This window comes from Salmo salar, chromosome 09 (genome assembly GCF_965601325.2).
Source record: "Salmo salar chromosome 09, fSalSal1, whole genome shotgun sequence".
Taxonomy (NCBI): Eukaryota; Metazoa; Chordata; class Actinopteri; order Salmoniformes; family Salmonidae; genus Salmo; species Salmo salar.
In genome coordinates this window covers 93,644,200-93,658,109 of record NC_138299.1, presented here as the reverse complement: position 1 = coordinate 93,658,109, position 13,910 = coordinate 93,644,200, and the positions used below count along the sequence as shown (strand labels likewise).

At 44.7% G+C, this 13,910-nt stretch overlaps 1 protein-coding gene across 4 annotated transcripts; it reads right to left on the bottom strand.

The window, feature by feature from the left end:
• Positions 1–442: 442 nt before the first annotated feature.
• LOC106612156 (cytoplasmic polyadenylation element-binding protein 4) lies at positions 443–13,910 on the bottom strand. 4 transcript variants are annotated; one of them, XM_014213087.3, is made up of 12 exons: positions 13,771–13,910; positions 11,494–12,650; positions 10,032–10,127; positions 8,765–8,858; positions 6,634–6,684; positions 6,441–6,464; positions 5,281–5,457; positions 4,993–5,082; positions 4,768–4,886; positions 4,233–4,347; positions 3,868–4,049; positions 443–3,645 (listed from the first exon to the last, which is right to left on the bottom strand). In XM_014213087.3, the coding sequence occupies exons 2-12, from the start codon at positions 12,568–12,570 to the stop codon at positions 3,418–3,420; spliced, it is 2,253 nt and encodes a 750-aa protein (XP_014068562.2). In that variant the 5' UTR covers positions 12,571–12,650; positions 13,771–13,910; the 3' UTR covers positions 443–3,417. The 4 variants fall into 4 exon arrangements, with proteins under 4 accessions (XP_014068562.2, XP_014068557.1, XP_045580123.1 ...); XM_014213082.3 differs by having other exon boundaries at positions 8,765–8,855; XM_045724167.2 differs by lacking the exon at positions 13,771–13,910 and adding an exon at positions 13,306–13,719.

The window sequence follows — 13,910 nt, the reverse complement described above, 5'->3', positions numbered from 1 at the left end:
CAGCTGCATTGAACGGTTGTGGTCCAATTCTCCACCCTTCTAGTCAAGTTCACAACACACTTTACACAATTAAAAAGAGGAACAAAACAATGTAGAGGGGGTGAGGGAGGGTATTGTGAGGAGGAGGAACAATCTCCTCCATGAAATGTACACTTACTCTCCTTCGAGAAATGGACTGGTGTATAATATGGCGCTAAACTCCCTCAATACAATTTATACCAATCCAATGTTTTTAAATCCATGAGTGGAGTTAAGTGTCCACTTTAGTAACAGAATGAGGTGTTGTACTGCATGAGTCAAATAGTAATTCATATTTGGGTGCAGGGTTCAAAAGGAATGTACTGAAGAATTTTTTTTAAACGGTGCACGTTTTTCCTTTTCCAGTACATGTACACTTTTAGCAGCACACACGCTTTGCTTTCCTCAAGAAGTTGACCACAACCACTGTTGGACTTTTATTCTTTAAACATCTCATAATACACATACTTCAAATGTTGTATGCATACAGTTATAAATAGTTGGCTGCAAATGATTATATGACATTAGATCTTGTTTTTTTTACTTCAGTTCTACAAACCAACTATAAAAACTGATGTCTGTTATTAGCACAACATAATTTGGGGGGGGGGGGGGGGGGGGGGGGGAAATACAAATCGGAACTTATAAATGTGAAATGACATAATAAAAATCAAGATGATGTCTCAAGTAAAAAAGGTATATCAATAAATACAACCTTCCCAGCATACCATTAAAAACTATTGGCATGTTTCGCAATCAAGTAATACTAACAGACATTATTCCTCTGAATGTGGGGCACAATACAGCAATTAGAAAACCTAGACATCAACAAGTTCAACACATCACCCCAAAAAATAGAAAAATCTGATCCAAATGAAAGTGTTACATTTCAATTGAGAATACATCACCAACCTAGTATATACAATGTTTTCTCAATCACAGTAGCATGGTAGTAGCAAAATCATTGAATAAGCACAAAACTAACGTTTAAAAATAAATTCACATATATATTAGAACATTTTGCATTGCAGACACCAGCATGAACAATAGTAGACTGAAAAAGGAATCCTGTTTTAATGTTTACATGGTTTTACATTGCAGAATGAGAGAAACTGTTTTAGGAAAGAAGAAGAATTGCACATAAGGGCTCAAAGTTAACTTGCAAGATGAATCACATGAATCACATTCAAGTCTATGTCCCAAAGCATGCCACATCACAGGGGTGGAGTGATCAAGTCTCTTTTAGGAAGAAGTGTTGTCTATATGGCTAAACTCGTACAAGTGTTATCACTCTGGTATCCTGTCTGCCTGCCTGTCTGCCTGTCTGCAGACTTTAGGAGAGAAAGAGAAGCTAGATATTAGGAGGCGATCTGAAAGAGAGAACTAAAAACTCAAACAAAAATAAAAAGGGAGAGTGCTCTAGACAATAGTTTCCTGCATTAACACTAGCCAATAGTCTTGTTGTTATTCTGTATCACGTCATGCATGCATAGAATAACTGGAACGTTCTGGAACCTTCAGGTAGTTCCAGAAAGAGAATCTAGTTTTTAAGAACACCTGTCATCATTCACTCTGATGATACAAGGGAATAAGGGTTTACTCATCCACCCATGTCAAAAAATGTCATCTAGATTTTCCTTACCCACTACAAGCTGGATATATGTTTCAAGACTATCAAAATAAGTTTAGAAAGGTCTCGTCATGCCTTAAGATCCAGTACTTATGGTTTATTATTATGAAAGAGAAGTCTGTACACGATTGGCTAACCATCTGTAGTCTGGCTGTTTCTTTCCTTTACACAATCACACCAATGGACCAGACAATTTAAGATTTACCAGCACTTAAATATATAAAAAGCTAAATTGAAAATTATATTAATATCATTAATTTTTTCTTTTTAAATTAAGTTTTACAATAAATGCATATCTCTTAGTAACAAAGGTACAAAATTATTTCTCACCAAGTGGAAAAAAATGAGGTATTGCAAAAGGAGTTATCCCATCTTATGAAAAATGTGCCTAAAATGACTATTGAAAAAAATATTTAGAAAAGTAGTGCATAATAAATGTATATGTTCATGACAAAATAATCAGCTATAAAACACTGTACAAAAATCAGCAGGCCATGTATAAAATAATATCTTTATCTCTGTGACAGCAAGTTCTTCAGTGTCCAGCTACTAACATATTCATCCTCCACAGCTAGGATTCACTAGCGTATCCATTTCCTCTACACTCCAGTCATGGGAGAGAGAGTGCATCAGATCACCATGAGACTAGCCTGGTAGTCCAGTCTGTCTGTGCTTTAGCCAACTCTCGGTGTTAATTAGCTGTACAAGGACAGGCAGAGGAGTTGGTTAAATACTGAAGCACATACAGGCCAGGACCAGGCTACATACTATGAGTCACTCAGGGAACACTGTAGCTAGCTATCACTGTACTGTGAATTCCTACTAGTACTACAACATTAGCATGTTAGCATCCAGTGCTAATATCCCTGACAATATAAAGTTAGCTAATACTACTGCCAATTCCTGAGCCCTGCCTAGACAGCTAGGGCTGTAGTCTATCAGCTGAAACCTGTCTTTCCAAAGACGGTTTCTCCCTTCTCTCCACAATTCAACAACTTAAAAACAGCACTAGCCTTCCTGACCTTCTGAACCTGAAAATGGAGTCTTATAGTCCTTAAACCCCTCAGATAATCAACTGCCGTTGATCACTTGTTTTTAGGCCAATCTTTGGTTTGCCCATTTTGGCTACAAAGAGTCAATTGAAAACCATGATCTAGAAACACATGCCAGTAATCGCTGCCAGGCCCGAGAGGATAATTTTTTCTTAAATAATCCTGCATGTATTCTGAACAGTTTATTTATGATGAAGGGAATTGTCAGTCAGTCTTCCTTTCTGCAGTGGTTTTCTTTGACTATTGAACTTTAACCCGACCAGTTACTCTCAACCTTTGGTTAACGATACAAATATCAATCTAATCCTGCATGCGTAAATTAACAAAAATAAGTGTACCCTTCTAACACACAACTGTTCTAGTTAATATACTGATTGAGGTGCAGCACATACCTCACTCAAATGTTATATGTTACTCTTGACAACAAATGTAAGCAGCTTCGCCAGCTAATGCGAGAAAAGAAAGTACAGTCAAGTCAGAAGAAACATTTCTTCTCATATCTAATAATGCATCCAAGTACTCATGCACACCTTAACTTAAATTCAAAACGGGATTTCTTTCACTTAGTTGTCCTTCTTCTTAGCATTTACTGTTCTGAGAAGGTCCGATTAAAAAAATAAAGATTAAATTAAGCTTTTAAATTAATTTTCCAAACTAAATAGGAACCAGAAAAAAGAAAAGTGCATTTATTTTCTACAACATAGCCCGTCACCCTCCCTAGTTCCACCTGAAGGATATGTGTCGAGGCCGGTCTCCCCCCTCCTTGACCAGTGGCTTGTGGAACTCTCGTCCGGCCCGGGAGTGTATGGCTGCCCAGCAGTACTCACAGTAGTACTGGAGACAGGTGACGTTAGCGCAGAAGAAGGGAGCGAACTTTCCCCCACAGCGTGTCCCCTGGCACTCATCACACAGCTGATCATCCAGCACGTATGGCTTCACTTCCACCTGGGGGAAAGGGGGAGGACAGAAGGGGAAAGAAGGTGGGAGGAGGAGATGAAACATACCCAGATGGAATGGGACAAAAGAGAAACAAGAGGGGAGAAGCTCAGACCCAGCTCCATTTTGTAGCTTAGCTATTGTGTGGGTGAGGTCTCTATGGTTCTTCTCCTGGACAAAATGCACAGCGCATGTGGCTCCGCTAAACTACCAAAGATCAGACTGACTCACCCGTTTGTCCATCTCGCCGTGCTGCAACTGAACGAATCGAGCGCTGATAGCAGCGATGTAACTCTGCTGATTGGAGAATGCCACACGGCCCGCTCCTTTAGGGTACTTCAGCTCAGGGTCTGTGTCGATGCCAGCGTAACACACTCCTCCATACAGACGATCCATTATCATGGCCAGCTCCACTGGAACAAGGACATTACATATAGGCTGATGATGTGGCTGTCTGTCACACCAGACAGTGTTAGCCTGCTGAGCTAAAGCCTAGGCATTACTACTGTAGCTCAGGGTCTTTAACTCTTCCACTCTCTCACCCCATTCCACCCTCGCCCCCACCAATCCTCTCAGACACAGAAACAGTCCAGTACCTGCGCGTAGAGGACGTGGCACCCCCCCTACAAAGATGGTCTTCCTGGGGTCCAGAGGCTGAGAGCCGTCCATCACAAAGTCACTGTCGTTCAGGTTCCAGGGACGGATCTGGACCTAGAGGAACACAGGCATGGCCAGACAATGTTCAGATAACACCCATATAACACTCAAACAACATCTAGAAAAGGCTGTAACAAATTCCATGTAACGTCTGTAAAATTATCTTTCAATGTCCATACAACTAGATGTGAACCGGGGGGGGGGGTTGGACTGGGCTGAACTGGGCTGAACTAGGGGGGGTGGACTGGGCTGAACTAGGGGGGGTGGACTGGGCTGAACTAGGGGGGGTGGACTGGGGAAATCTCACAACTATTTATACCAGCAGTGCTAGACTGACAAGGAGGACAGACAACTCCAACCAAGAAGTTTAATTACAGTCAAAAACATTTTTAAATAATGCCTGGGTGTGTGGGAGACTCAGACTGTCTCACACTAGCCAGACACACACACACACACACGTAAAGCTCCACTCACAGGCTTGTCCTTGATGGTGGGGCTGGAGACACAGAGGTAGAGCTTGCCATCCTCCTCAATACAGGCATCAATCAGATCCTGGACAGAGGTCTCGTCTTGGAACAGCAAGAATGCATAACCTTGAGAGGGGAAAGAAAGCGCTCAATACTCGCATGACCTTCATCCATTTCCCTTCCTACCAGGTCAGCGAGTATTCGCTGGCCAATGTGACCATATCAGACTCACCTTTGGGTGGGAAATAGGATTTGCTCTCAGCCTTGTGGGGCCAATCGACAAACAGGTGACCGAACCGGCGGAAACTGGCAGTGATCTCATCTGAGAATGAAAGAGTCAAAGCTAGTCAACTACACAGGCTCTTCAGCAACCTGCAATGGTGGGCCACAGCCTCTAAGGCTCTATGACATCATATGTCGGGGCCCATTACCATAGAAAACACAGACGCCTCTCAAACCATTGTTTTTAACCCCAAAACAACATTGTAGAAGGTGTATTATTCTGTTCATTGATCAATACCTTCGTCTATATCGGGGGGCAGTCCTCCCACAAACACCTTGCGTGAATACCTCTCCACTCGCTCTCCATTGAGCTGCGGGAAACAGTGGGCGGATCCTAAACCAGGAAGTCCCTGGTCACCTGACTCGTCCTCTCCGAAGGAGTGCTCGTCCCCCATGGGGAACAGGTTAGAGTGACCTGGAGGGCGTAGAGAAAGAGATACTCAAACCCTACTAACCCAGACACCCTGGACTTATTTCACACCATCTTGCCAAAGCAAACCGTACTAACCCAGACACCCTGGACTTATTTCACACCATCTTGCCAAAGCAAACCGTACTAACCCAGACACCCTGGACTTTTTTAGCCACTTAGCACCCATTTGTGGTTCTAATTTTCCAAACCATAATGTGCTGACTCCGATATTTCATTTTCACATTGTCCCTTCCAGCAATTATTGTGAACGTTTAACCAGGCCAGCTTGGTATAGCTCTGCTCAGCTCTGTTTGACTCAGTTGTGGAAAAAGGGTAAGGTTTTATCCAGATAAATACACTTACAATAACATTTTGAAATAGGTTCTTCACTTGCGATACATTCACTGGAATCAAAATAACAAATGAGCTAGAGGGATTTATTTTTCATTGTGAAGACAAACGAGGATCATGAAACCAACAACGATTTCCTCAAGCGCTTGCAACATAATGCTTTGTTAAAGTCCAGTGACAAGCCACCACAGCCAGGTCACAAAAGCCCAGCAGGAAATAGGCAGTCTACAATCATGTCAGGTCATCTTTTTTTTGCTGTCGCGCTCATAACAACCACAAGTGTTGAACGTTATTAATATAGCAATCTGTGAGACGGTCAGTCAGCACGACTGCAATAAAGATGACCTGGAAATCTACCATGCTTTTTAGTATTTGGATTGAATTAATACTATTTATTTTTATGTTTAAAAAAAATACAAATTTCAAATCCTCCCTGGGGACTTAAGTCTTCCTCTGCAGGTTCAGTCGGGGCCTAGTGAACAGTCAGCAGTCAGGAGGAAAACACATATCTGAAACTCTACCCTATTACACAGCGAGGCCAAACCAGACAGACAGCATGTACTCTGTAATGGAGGCTTTGCAAATAATGATATGATGGAAGCTAAAACATGAAGACATTTTGGGTTTGGCTTTACCTCGTCGTCTGCCATAGCTCCTAGCTGCATGTAAAACAAGAGACAACAACCTTCATACCAACTCTTAACAGCACAGGGTTACAAAATTATGTAAATCCCATGAACAAATCGCATCCAATTCACTACCACTATTGTGAATGACTGAACAAAGCTATAAACTTTATAGTATTGAGGCAAAATAACATTTCCATACCATTCATGGGCAAAGACACGTCTCCGCCCTGGTGAGAGAAACCATAGCGACCTGGAGAGGAACAGACAGAAGACAGTTAGAATGCAAAATAATGTGTATTCTCACTCCATACAGCCACCGCATTCTCACTCCATACAGCCACCGCATTCTCACTCCATACAGCCACCGCATTCTCACTCCATACAGCCACCGCATTCTCACTCCATACAGCCACCGCATTCTCACTCCATACAGCCAAGATATTCTAACAACTGTAGCTGTTCTGTTATGTACTGAGGAGAATGAGAATTGAGATTAGCAGCAGAACCATCAAAGCATCCAGAGAACTCTTGACTTAACAGCCGACCGATTGCGAGACATGATCAGAGGGGGGAAGTAAGTGCATAATCAGGGTGGATCGACTGGCCTACATTAACATAGTGACAGTCTTAGCAATAAAACGTGTCTTCAGAAATGGGATGCGACAAAACGTCATGTTTAATTCATGTTGGTGGAGAGAGGAGCAGAGATGAAAGTGCCAGCATAGATGTACTTTAACAGGTAGCTTTGTGTGTTCCATTGAGCAGGTTAAGACAGAAGAGTATTGCTCAGAACTCCCACCACTCAGAGGACTCGGTCTTAAATATGGCTGTGCTCCCTGTACTCTGTACTACTGCAGCTCAGGAATTCAGCAGGATACGTCGTTCAAAAGACTGACATCAAAGAGTATCATCTTGTATGAGTATTCGGTACAACCACATTTGTGTTGGTGCAGCGATTTGAGCTAAGCAGCCATTTCACCAACCAGTCAGAATTATGTGACATCAACCTATCTCTACATAAAAAAAATATGCCATTACTGTATGTCCAGCTAATATTTTCTCATTGTTTGGAGTATTTTAGAATACCATGGCCTATATTCACAAAGCATCTCAGAGTAGGACTGCTGATCTATGATCAGGTCCCCCCCCGACCATAATCATATTTCTTATTTTCTAAAAGAGAAAACTGATTCAAGAACAGCACTCTCTGACTTAGAATGCGTGGACAACTACAAATACCTAGGTGTCTGGTTAGACTAAACTCTCCTTCCAGACTCACATTAAGCATCTCCAATCCAAAATTTAATCTAGAATCGGCTTCCTATATCGCAACAAAGCATCCTTCACTCATGCTGCCAAACACACCCTCGTAAATCTGACCATCCTACCGATCCTCGACTTCAGCGATGTCATCTATAAAATAGCCTCCAACACTCTGCTCAACAAATTGGATGCAGTCTATCACAGTGCCATCCGTTTTGTCACCAAAGCCCCATATACTACCCACCACTGCGACCTGTACGCTCTCATTGGTTGGCCCTCGCTTCATACTCGTCGCCAAACCCACTGGCTACAGGTCATCTACAAGTCTCTGCTAGGTAAAGCTCCGCCTTATCTCAGCTCACTGGTCACCATAGCAGCACCCACTCGTAGCACGCGCTCCAGCAGGTATATCTCACTGGTCACCCCCAAAGCCAATTCCTCCTTTGGTCGTCTTTCCTTCCAGTTCTCTGCTGCCAATGACTGGAACGAACTGCAAAAATCTCTGAAGCTGGAGACTCATATCTCCCTCACTAGCTTTAAGCACCAGCTGTCAGAGCAGCTCACAGATCACTGCACCTGTACATAGCCCATCTGTAAACAGCCCATATATCTACCTCATCCCCATACTGTATTTATTTTATTTATCTTGCTCCTTTGCACCCCAGTATCTCTACTTGCACATTCATCTTCTGCACATGTACCATTCCAGTGTTTAATTGCTATATTGTAATTACTTTGCCACCATGGCCTATTTATTGCCTTACCTCCCTTATCTTATCTCATTTGCACTCAATGTATATAGACTTTTTGTTTTCTTTTTGTTCTACTGTATGTTTTTGTTTATTCCATGTGTAACTCTGTGTTGTTGTATGTGTCGAACTGCTTTGCTTTATCTTGGCCAGGTCGCAGTTGCAAATGAGAAAGTTGCAAATGAGAACTTGTTCTCAACTGGCCTACCTGGTTAAATAAAGGCGAAATAAAATAAAAATGAATAAACTCTTATTCTGAGATGCTTTGAATACAGGCCCAGGGTGTTTTTTCATACTGTGTGAAACAGAGAAACCCACCTTTCAAGGAATCCTGTTCAGCCCTCATAATATCAATCAGACTGTTCTCCAGGGAGTGCATGCTGAAGCCATCAAAGGAACGGGTTCTCTCCTGCTGAGAGAGATAGAGACAGGGAACACGATGATAAGCCTGCGGTGTTCTATGTAAGAACAGGAAAATAGAACCATTCCGACTCTAGAACCCAGAGGTGGTAGGTTGTAATCTAGATCCCTGACAGAGTTTTGCTCTGATAATAGATGACACCCGTGTTATCCTGGTACTCTAGACCCTCTAAACAGTTACACGTCCATGGAGACATTCTGTGGTGAGGCTTATCAACAAAAATCCAGACTAAATCTATTTATCTGATTCTACAGAGATGCCTACAGATGTAGACCATCTACTGCTTTGTATCACATGCCCCTGCCCCTGTTATGCCCCTTCCATGTGTAACTCTGTTGTTGTTGTTTTTGTCGCACTGCTCTGCTTTATCTTGGCCAGGTCGCAGTTGTAAATGACAACTTGTTCTCAACTGGCCTACCTGGTTAAATAAAGGTGAAGAGAGAAAAAAAAAAAGAAAAAAAAACTAGATAAACAGTGAATTCTTTTCAATTAATCCATTCCTTGAAGTAATCACTGATCTGTATGTGACTGGAAAGATAAAGCTAGATTTACGCAAATCCAGGTCATGTCAGATCTGCGATTTTCAAACAGGGCCAAAGCCTGCAGAAGTGAGATGACAGTATGTAAACGTTTGTCATACAGGCGTTGTGGCATCTCTAGCGCGCTGCATCTCTAACAAGGACAGAAGACTGGGGTTTCTGTCCCAAATGGCACCCTATTCCCTATATATATATATAGTGCACTACTTCTGACCAGGCTCTGGTTAAAAGTAGTGCACTATACAGGGAATATTGTGTCATTTTGGATGAACACATTACCGGAATAGGCCTCATCCTGGCATTCGCTTACCACCACAATGACAGATCTATAAGACTACATATCCAATAATACATAGTTACTTACATGTGAGCTGAATCATTTAGCTGGCCTGATTGTCATTGATGTTATCAGATGATCTACTTACTAGACTTTAGTAACTAGATCATATTTGCTCTTATCATTTACTTTGATGTGTACTGTATTGCGCATAATCGAAAAGGCATTAACAAGGCTACATGTGTTGGTTTTAACAATATAAAAGCATGTTTTAACTCCACTTTCATTGTCCTGTAAGAGTGGATGAATATACTTTCCCCTCTACAGTTCTCTCATCTCTGTACTCACCTGGAAAGGGAAGTTGTCAGTGCGACTCATGCTGTCTTCCATCCAAGCCTTGTGGTTGAACCCTGAGTTGTTACGAAGATACTTCTGAGAGGGAACCTGGAAGACAGGAAAATATTCTGTACGATTGTACCATGTAGTACATGTGGGATAGTACCATGTGATTGTACCATTAATGTGCATGACAGACAGTTTATATTAAGGCTCAATAGACAACAGCAATAGCTGGATTACAGCCTGTAGGTGTGAATAAATGATATCATAACCAACTAAATCAAGCACAATGAGTTTGGCAAAACATTTAAATGAAAGAAAATAATTTACTAGTTAAATTGTAGGCCATTATGATTATGGTTAACCTACTCATCAGTCTGAGGCCTTCGGGACATCCAGTCTGAGCAGGTATGATGTGCAGTATATCAAGCTAGCACAGTGCCAGCTTGTTCGATGGGAGGGGCGCAGTATACCTAGCTAGCACAGTGCCAGCTTGTTCGATGGGAGGGGCGCAGTATACCTAGCAAGCACAGTGCCAGCTTGTTCGATGGGAGGGGCGCAGTATACCTAGCTAGCACAGTGCCAGCTTGTTCGACGGGAGGGGCACAGTATATCTAGCTAGCACAGTGCCAGCTTGTTCGGCGGGAGGGGCGCAGTATACCTAGCTAGCACAGTGCCAGCTTGTTCGGCGGGAGGGGCGCAGTATAACTAGCTAGCACAGTGCCAGCTTGTTCGGCGGGAGGGGCGCAGTATATCTAGCTAGCACAGTGCCAGCTTGTTCGACGGGAGGGGCACAGTATACCTAGCTAGCACAGTGCCAGCTTGTTTGACGGGAGGGGCGCAGTATATCTAGCTAGCACAGTGCCAGCTTGTTTGACGGGAGGGGCGCAGTATACCTAGCTAGCACAGTGCCAGCTTGTTCGATGGGAGGGGCGCAGTATACCTAGCTAGCACAGTGCCAGCTTGTTTGACGGGAGGGGCGCAGTATACCTAGCTAGCACAGTGCCAGCTTGTTCGACGGGAGGGATGCAGTATATCTAGCTAGTACAGTGCCAGCTTGTGCAAAGGGAGGTGCGCAGTATAACTAGCTAGAAGAGTAGATGGTTGTTCCACGGGAGGTGTGCAGTATAACTAGCTAGAAGAGTAGATGGTTGTTCCACGGGAGGTGTGCAGTATAACTAGCTAGAAGAGTCCCTGGTTGTTCAACGAGAGGTGTGCAGTATAACTAGCTAGAAGAGTACCTGGTTGTTCAACGAGAGGTGTGCAGTATAACTAGCTAGAAGAGTAGATGGTTGTTCAACGAGAGGTGTGCAGTATAACTAGCTAGAAGAGTAGATGGTTGTTCAACGAGAGGTGTGCAGTATAACTAGCTAGAAGAGTACCTGGTTGTTCCACGGGAGGTGTATAACTAGCTAGAAGAGTACCTGGTTGTTCAACGAGAGGTGTGCAGTATAACTAGCTAGAAGAGTACCTGGTTGTTGGGGAAAGACTTCTTTAGTGGTGAGATGGAGTTGAGGGCCGTCACCCCTCCGTTGAGGCCCCTGCGGTACTCTCGGACCGCCTGTGACCCTCCCCAGCCACCGTACCCCACTCCAGGGCTCCAGGATGTGGAAGTGGGGGTGGAGGGGGCAGGGCTCTGGTAGCTGCCCCAAGGGGAGGGGGGCTTTGACTGGGCCGGGGCCAGGTGGGGCAGCTGGGTGAAAGCTCCAGAGCGGTGGGGGTGAGGGGGGAAGGAGGGCTGGGGAGGGTGGGGGGAGGCTGGGGAACGGCGGTGCTGCGGGGGGACCCCCTGGTTGTGGGGGTGGTAGTGGTGGGGGTGTGGAGAAGGGTGGTGCTGGGAGACAGGGCCAATCTGGGGGGAGTAGCTACCCCCCACCCCTCCAAAGCCGGGCCCGGCGTGATGGGAGAAGTTCTGGAAAAGCATTGGGGGTCCGTTAGCATTGGAACCGGCCGGGCCAAAGAACCCGCTCCCAACGTCCTCACTGACCACGGGGGAGGGGTTGGAGGGTACGGTCGGGGACCAGTTGTTGAAGGAGGTCAGGGAGGAGGTAGTGGTGGTGGACTGGGCTCCAGACGTCGCCATCCCCAGGCTGTCCTGGTAGTCAAACCCCCCCAGCACCGGAGGGGAGTCCATCCCACCCCTAAGCTTCTCCTTCCCACCGCTGCTCTCCAATGAGCCCTTCTCCATGGAGCAGTCCTCAGGTAGAGACCCATCTAGCTCCCCTAGGCCACCTCCGGCCTCTTGCTGCCCAGGGGAGAGGGCCTGCGGCTGGGCCTTTTCCTGCAGGTCCAGGGCTTTGGCCTTGTCGGAGTCAAGGATCTCATCCTGCATGTTACTGTGGGGTGTTACGGAGGGGAACAGCCAGGCGCTACCTCCTCCATTGGTGGCCGAGGTGCTATTGATGAATGAAGGGGGGCTGGGGGGGTTGGCGGGATGATTGAGGTGGGAGGGTTGGGGTTGGAGGTGAGGAGGGATCCTCACAGGGAAAGCAGATTTGTTGCCACTGCAGTTATTCTTCACCAGGACTCCGAAGCCGTAGTCGTCCATTTATGAATCCTGGGGTAAAGCTGATGTTTCCTCCTTAACTTGGTTCTTCTTATCACAGTGTCTTCTAGGCCTATTTCCTACTGTTTAACATAAGGAAGGAGATGAGTGAGGGAGAGAAGGGGGAAAAGTGGGTGAGGGGGAGGTGAGGAGTGAAGGCATGAGAGAGAAAGGGGGAGGAAAGGGTGATGTAGGGGAAATAGTGGGTGAGGTAGAAAGGGGGGAGAAAGGAGGGGGGGAGGGAGGGTTGAGGACATAAATACAAAGGCTGTCACACCACAATTTGAGCCTACAGGCCTTCCAAAACAACACCAGCCTCGCCAACTGCAGTGACTTTGCTGCAACTGCAGCCTGCTAGTCCTGTGATGTAACTCAATGAGAAGAAATCATTGACTCGCTCAACCACGGTAGGCCAAGGCTACATGATAAAATTACACAGACTAAGTATAGCAGTAGCACTAACAAGCCACAACAGAAAACACTCGAGTTAAGCTGCGTAGGTTAGATGTGGTAGAAGCACATAGCACCAACCAGGCAGGCTGGCTACACTGTTAGTTGACGTTTCACTTCCCAAAGGTCGTTATGTGGCTAGCAAGCTAACAGCTGCTGCGTTGGGCTCCATGTGCCCTGTCAATCAAACACATTGCGATTATCAGTGTTGATCTATATGCGGTCTATATGCAGTGTAGCGTGTCTATGCCCGCGCGTTATAATTAAGGTAAATACACCAACACCTACCGAATATCTTGATTTTTTTTTTTTTCTCCAATGACCAACTCCGACGCGACCATTTAAAGCAAATACTGATGACGTCTCTTGTCTGTTCTGCATCTAGGGTAGCCTAGTTCCCTGTATAAAAGCCGCTAGGGTAATAGCCGACAAGCTACCACAGTAGATACATTGTAGCCGATCTAGCGAGCAATCGACGCAGATAAGCAACAATGTCGACTAGCAATTAAATGTATCCTAAAATTCCACCGACAGCGATACACGGGCTTGATTTGCGGTAATATTGGTATTAAATGGTATGTGTATCTTTAAACGACCTCGTCGGTTTCGTGTCCTGTATGTTCAATGTCATAGCTTAGCACCAATCGTTGTCATCATAATTGAGCAATTCCAAACTACGAGTACAAACCTGAGTGCAGTTCTCTGGTATGACATTACATTTATGAAACTCATTCTAGATCGTGCATTATGTACCTCTAAATTGTCGTCATGTCCTTATGGTTCCTAGATGTTGCCATATTTCAGCTTTTTTCAATTTTCTGCATTTCCAAGTCAGCCGGTGCGAATGGTCTCTTCTAGTCGATGACAGCTGGACCAGTCGGTAGACACTTCCG

Bases quoted from the DNA above. Each gene is read 5' to 3' on its own strand.
- LOC106612156 (XM_014213087.3), bottom strand. From the start codon at position 12,570: ATGGACGACTACGGCTTCGGAGTCCTGGTGAAGAATAACTGCAGTGGC. The intron at 6,465-6,633 runs GTATGGAAATGT...TTTTACATGCAG, and splicing joins CGTGTCTTTGCCCATGAATG to CTAGGAGCTATGGCAGACGA. The intron at 3,646-3,867 runs GTGAGTCAGTCT...CCTTTCCCCCAG, and splicing joins ACGGCGAGATGGACAAACGG to GTGGAAGTGAAGCCATACGT.